Source organism: Mustela nigripes, chromosome 10 (assembly GCF_022355385.1).
Source record: "Mustela nigripes isolate SB6536 chromosome 10, MUSNIG.SB6536, whole genome shotgun sequence".
Taxonomy (NCBI): domain Eukaryota; kingdom Metazoa; phylum Chordata; class Mammalia; order Carnivora; family Mustelidae; genus Mustela; species Mustela nigripes.
Window position 1 is genome coordinate 64,548,061 of NC_081566.1, and position 6,858 is coordinate 64,554,918.

Genomic DNA, 6,858 nt, shown 5'->3' on the forward strand with positions numbered 1-6,858 from the left:
ACTGCCTTTGCTGTGTCCCACAGATTTTGAACCATTGTGTTTTCATTATCATTTGTTTCCATGAATTTTTTCAATTCTTCTTTAATTTCCTGGTTGACCCATTCATTCTTTAAAAGGATTCTGTTTAGTCTCCATGTATTTGGGTTCTTTCCAAATTTCCTCTTGTGATTGAGTTCTAGCTTCAGAGCATTATGGTCTGAAAGTATGCAGGGAATGATACCAATCTTTTGATACTGGTTGAGACCTGATTTAGGAGCAGGAAGTTCCATGTGCACTGGAGAAGAATATGTATTCTGTTTCTTTGGGATGAAATGTTCTGAATATATCTGTGATGTCCATCTGGTCCAGGGTGTCATTTAAGGCCTTTATTTCCGTTGATCTTTTACTTGGATGATCTGTCCATTTCAGTGAGGGAAGTGTTAAAGTCCCCTACTATTATTGTATTATTGTTGATGTATCTCTTTGATTTTGTTATTAATTGGTTTATACAGTTGGCTGCTCCCACAGTTAGGGGCATAGATATTTAAAATTGTTAGATCTTCTTGTTGGACAGATCCTTTGAGTATGACATAGTGTCCTTCCTCATCTCTTATTATAGTCTTTGGCTTAAAATCTAATTGATCTGATATAAGGATTGCCACTCCTGCTTTCTTCTGATGTCCATTAGCATGATAAATTGTTTTCCACCCCCTCACTTTAAATCTGGAGGTGTCTTCGGGTCTAAAATGAGTTTCTTGTAGGCAACATATGGATGGGTTTTGTTTTTTTATTCATTCTGATACCCTGTGTGTTTTGATTGGGGCATTTAGCCCATTAACATTTAGGATAACTATCAAGAGATATGAATTGAGTGCCATTGTATTGCCTGTAAGGTGACTTTTACTGTATATTGTCTCAGTTCCTTTCTGATCTACTACTTTTAGGGTCTCTCTTTGCCTAGAGGACCCCTTTCAATATTTCCAGTAGAGCTAGTTTGGTGTTTGCAAATTCTTTCAGTTTTTGTTTGTCCTGGAAGCTTTTTATCTCTCCTTCTATTTTCAATGATAGCCTAGCTGGATATAGTATTCTTGGCTGCATGTTTTTCTCATTTAGTGCTCTGAATATATCATGCCAGCTCTTTCTGACCTGCCAGGTCTCTGTGGATAAGTCTGCTGCCAATCTAATATTCTTACCATTGTATGTTACAGACTTCGTTTCTCAGGCTCCTTTCAGGATTTTCTCTTTGTCACTAAGACTTGTAAATTTTACTATTAGGTGATGGGGTGTGGACCTATTCTTGTTGATTTTGAGGGGGGTTCTCTGCACCTCCTGAATTTTGATGCTTGTTCCCTTTGCCATATTAGGGAAATTCTCTCCAATAATTCTCTCCAATATACCTTGTGCTCCCCTCTCTCTTTCTTCTTCTTCTGGAATCCCAATTATTCTAATGTTGCTTTGTCTTATGGTGTCACTTATCTCTGGAATTCTCCCCTCATAGTCCAGTAGCTGTTTGTCCCTCTTTTGCTCGGCTTCTTTCTTCTCTGACATTTGGTCTTCTATATTCCTAATTCTTTCTTCTGCCTCATTTATCCTAGCAGTGAGAGCCTCCATTTTTTATTGCACCTCATTAATAGCTTTTTTAATTTCAACTTGGTTATATTTTAGTACTTTTATTTCTCCAGAAAGGGCTTTTATATCTCCCGAGAGGGTTTCTCTAATATCTTCCATGCCTTTTTCATGCCTGGCTAGAACCTTGAGAATCGTATGACTGATATTTTAAAGCTATTTAGTATTTTCTTAAATAACATTACATGTAAATTAAGTCCACATATCATTTTTTAAAATATATATGAAAGGAATAAGATCACTAAGCTTTATGGTACTCATCATAAAATGTATCACTCATTTAAAGCCTATTATATGCGATTTTGTAGTTTGTCTATTCCCAGTTATTCAATAACTACATCTCAGTTCAATTCAGTCAATATTATTATCGCCATATTAGAGATGAAAAAATGGAGATATTCATAAGTTATCTTTCCAAACTCGTGTATCTATTAAGAGTCAGAGTTGGGGCGTACTTGGGGTTCTTCCTAACCTTTGACTCCATACTCTCTCCACTGTACCTTTGTGACTTAAGGAAGACTGGTCACATCCCCTACTTTCAAAACTACTTTCTGTTTTATCACCTGTATTTGAGTCACTTACTAATTAAAAACATACTGGAAGTGCAGACATTAAGACCTTGCCAATGAAGTTAATAATGGTCAAAAAATAGATTGTTCAGCCATACAGCAACCGGCACAGGGAAGTCAAGATAAGCAACAGTCATTTTATGTGATCCATGAGAACAGAAACCCAGGCGGTTCTGACCTCTCAATCTAGAGGAAGTCTTGTTTTAAACAGCAAACTCAGTAAGAAACTCCGACAGTCTACCAGTCAGAGGGTATCGACTTCCTCATCTCACAATCTTCCCAACTTCCTTCTCATTGTCCACCAGCCTGCTCAGGGAGGAGCTCAGCCCTTTCCACTATTTCTGTCTTTCTTTTTTTTTTTTTTAATTATGTTATGTTAGTGACCATATAGTACATCATTAGTTTTTGATGTAATGTTCCATGATTCACTTTTTCTGTAGAACACGCAATACTGCAAGGAACACGTGCCCTCCTTTATACCCATCATGGGACTAAAAACCCCACCACCTTCCCCTCTAAAACCCTGTTTTGTTGCTACCCTGTGACCCATCAATTGTACTGCTAAGTATTTACTCCATTTTTTTTGAAAAGAGAATTCTGTCTTCTCCTTAAGGCTGAGTGTATCCAACCCATTACCAAAGAGAGTGGTAACTGTATTAACTCTGTGACTGAACTGCCGAGATGAAAATTCCAGTAATGTAATTTGCCAGATACTTGATATCTGGCAGGCAAATTAAACTCTCCAAGCACTGAGCCCAGAGTGAAGTACTAAGTTTCTTTGTGGTCATAACAATACTACTTACCAATTTGGTGGTATCCATGTAAACTGCTCAGTGCCAGACCAACCCATACCTCTTCAGTGATATTAACCTATGTCATGTAAATAGCCACCTTCTGGGTCTATTCTGTCTTTTGCAAATGAAGAGATAAACGGACTTGCAGACACATCCTGGGACTTAGCTCACCCACCCACAAGGGAGGACAGTGGCTGTTGACTGATACGAATCGCAATTTCTCTAAGGAGCTGTCACACAACTCTAGTTTAATTCATGGTTTGCAGACATCAATAATTTTTGATGAGAATGTTTACTTGGGGTAATACTTCATGGTGTCTAAGCCCAGTGAGACAGATGCAGAGCCACAGTTAAACAGGCAGTGGTCAGTAGTGGGCTCTAGGAGGAGTCCTGCATTGGGGCAGGCCAAAAGGATTTCAGTGTCTCACTGATGATGGAAAACTGCCATATTTTCAAGGCTGGTGAAGGAGCCTTCCAGATTAGGTTTACCTGTAATTACCTATTATACAATTGTTAACGTGCCCTCCCCCCTTTTTTTTTGGTCCTCAAAGTATATACTTTAACCTGTTCAGTTGCTGAACCAAACTTTACTGAATATTGTCAACATTCTAGCCACTGGGCAAATAAAAATAATTGAGACAAGGTTGCAGCCTCAAGTAACACCCTTTTTCATGACGGAGAGAGTTGGAGGGAAACCTACAAATAGGTAATTGCCATCCAGTATGGTGATTGTAATACTGCAGATTTCCATGTATGTGTAGATAGGTCACTTTAGAGCTCGCTGGCCCCAGGGAAAGCCCTGGAGGAGGAAAGATCAGTTGGAATCAGACAGATGAAAGAGAAGAGGAGAAGGGGTGTCGAGAAAACAGTATGTACCCAGCTGATTGGGTTCGCAAGGACCACAGGTACAGATACATCCGAGCTGGTTATGGGAGCCATATTTATTCACATGGTGTAGGAACTCTGTCTCTGGTCTCCATCTCCTGGGACTGTGGCCAGGGCAGAGAAGAGGAAGAGGGGAAGCACTGGGCCCAGAGTGAAGTACTAAGTTGTCCCTCTTGTGCTACTCAGCCACAACTCCTTAGAGTGCATGCTGCTTTTACTGACTGAATAAGTATGATTCTGGGCAACCATCTTTCCAGACCCCACCCTCCTCATCAGTAATATGCCATTGGCGGGGTAGAGCCTGATGTTCTCTAAGATCTGCCATGGCTGAGACCTAAAATGAATCTGATTTCCCGGAAAGGGCATTCTGATGTGGAGCCCACTACCTACACAGCTCACTCATGATCACTGATCTTCTGTTTTTCAGGAAGACTTCCTGCCACTGGAACACCCAGGTGAGGTCTCGTTTCGTATGCTGAGAATATTGTCATGATCTATTCATACCCACAAGACAGGGCCACAGGGTTATATGTACATTAAAAAATACTTGACTGGATTTCCTATTAACATTTTAAATTCTTACAAAATCCAAACATGTGATTCAGAAAGCCACTTCCAGCCATATCTTTGAATAATACTCACTCAGACCTCGGCATACCCAGGACTCATGTCACTTGCTCTCCTTGTCACTCTACTTCTTCAGATGTGCCCTGGTGGAGAGCTGACCACGCCCACCCTAGTGGCGTCCTCTGTCACAGGGCTCCACCTCAGACCTCATTCCTCCACCACACACTCATTCGGGACATAATTATTAAATGCTGGCAATGTTCAATTCACAGTATTGACTGCAGAAGGAAACAGAAGTGGGGGTTAAAAAACACTCTTTTCCCAGAGATCTGTCAAGGAATCTTACAGGAAAGGTAAATGATTGTGATAAAAGCTGGAATATTGAAAGGGACCTTTTAAAAAAGATGAAGGTCACGTTCCAGGGGGGGTGCGAAAGTCTTTGTGTATCAGTGTTTAAACATTTAAGTGTTTGAGAACAATAAGAAGTTGGGCAGATCTAACTGTTTACCGAAAAGACCTTGAGACTCTGCACTTTGACCCACTGACTTTGTGTCAGTCGTCCCTCACTGTCACGCTGTCTTGGGCCGCACGTCGCGTTGCACACACCTTCTGAGTTCTCTTGAGAGAGTCATGCAGACTCAGGGTAGGCAGTCATGATATTTTAAAGAATATTTTATTTACTTATTATTTGAGAGAGAGCGTGAGTGAGCACGAGCAGGGAGAGGGCAGAGGGAGAAGGAGGGAATGATCAGAGAGAGAATCCCAAGCAGGTTCCACACTGAGCGTGGAGCCTGACACAAGGCTCAATTTCAAGACCCTAAGATTATGACTGATACCAAAATCAAGAGTCTGACTCTTAACCAACAGAACCAGCCTGTTTACAGGGACCACTCTGGGCTCCTCATGGACACTGGTCTTCCTGAGACTCGGTGTGATCCACAAATCCTTCTCACCCTGTGTCTCCCCCTGTATGTCCCAGTTACAGTCCCAAGGAGCATCAGGAGCCTTCCTGGTCTGGACCCTGCTCCACAGACCCTCACACGCCCCCCCACTCTGAGCCACCAGCCGTGATGGAGCCGCAGCCAGTGTACAGCAATGGTGAGACTTCCTAAGTAGCCCAGGGCCCCAGGGATGAACCAAGGTGGGAGGGGAGATTGAGCAACTGCCCAAGACTGAGTCACACTCAACTTGAAAATGACACTCCTGGCACCATGTCTGAGACAGAAGATGAACTTAGTAGCTTAGAAGAGTCTAGAACGTGGGCTCTTGGCTGGAGCGAGCTATCATCTCCTCTCCCACAGTGAATCCTGGAGATGACAACCTGGTGTATTCCCAGATCTGGAGCAGCCAGCAAACAAAGGGGAATCCAGGTGAGAGGCCTTCCAGATGTATGTATAGATGCATGTATTGGGGAGATGAGGGCAGGGGAGATGAGGCAGCCATGTGTGAGGGGATCCACGAGGGGCCTCTCACCAGGCCTCTCAAGTATGAGTGGGCCACGGAAGGAAGGCAGCATCTGCTCCCACACTGCCACCCTATGTCTGTGTCCCTTCCCTTGGACCCTTGTGCACTGCCACTGGACCCCACAGACTCTCTGAGGACAGACACTAGTGTTTCCACGAACTTACCAGTAGCACCCAGTGTGGTACTTAGGAAACTATGGGTCTCTTCAAATATCGTTTTAAAAGAATGCATGACTGCTAATTGCTAGTGTCAGCCTCGCATAACCTAATGTGTAGACGATCATAATTCTCCCAGATGGTCTGATTTCTAATCTCATCCTCCTCTGGCCCCCAGACACGGTTTCCAGCACGATCCCTCTGAGAGGCCCTGCCTATCACACCCAGGCTTGGATTCATGGCCTTGGTGACCCTTCCTTCCAAAGCTGGACCCTCGCTTCCCCCGCTCTTCAGGCCCTCCCAGAGCTCTGGCCTTACTCCAGCCAAGCTGACCCTCCCCATCTTCCTGCTCACACTGGGCTGTTGCATGCTCTGGCGATCATGTGTCTCATCGGCCTGAAATGCCCTTCCCCCACCTAGTTTACCCAGTGACCCCTGCTCACATGTCAAGACACAGTTCAGGTGCCTCCATGAAACGTCCCCCCAGCCCTCCCTGTGTCCAAGCCTGGGAGGACGGGTTAGCTTCTGGCAACAACAGCTCATTACGTATTTCCATCTGGCGCCCATCCTACTTGTTGCATACATCTACACATCCATTGTTCCTCTTAAAAATTATAGGCTCCTTGGGTACACGGGCTGAGTTTGTTTGTTGTTCCTCTGTCCTTGTAGCTTAATAGAAGGTCATTGTTTACTGAATACTTACTAATAAATGAATGAAAGAGATCCAGAGGACCCTTGGAAAGAGAAGAAACACACACACTGCTTCACCGCAGATCTTCGTTGGGAATTTGTTCTGTAGTCTTAGAATGCCTTCCCCCT

The 6,858-nt window shown here is 43.4% G+C and overlaps 1 protein-coding gene across 4 annotated transcripts in view; it reads left to right on the forward strand.

Moving 5' to 3' along the window:
- FCRL3 (Fc receptor like 3) overlaps positions 1-6,858 on the forward strand; it is a 27,036-nt gene that overhangs the window by 14,381 nt on the left and 5,797 nt on the right. For all 4 annotated transcript variants that reach the window (XR_009406711.1, XR_009406712.1, XM_059413571.1 and 1 more), the window contains exons 11-13: positions 4,281-4,308; positions 5,400-5,518; positions 5,722-5,790. Coding sequence is in view for 2 of the 4 variants with exons in the window: in XM_059413571.1 (XP_059269554.1) it covers positions 4,281-4,308; positions 5,400-5,518; positions 5,722-5,790 (216 nt within the window). In the remaining 2 variants the exon portion in view is untranslated. The remainder of the gene's footprint in view (positions 1-4,280; positions 4,309-5,399; positions 5,519-5,721; positions 5,791-6,858) is intronic.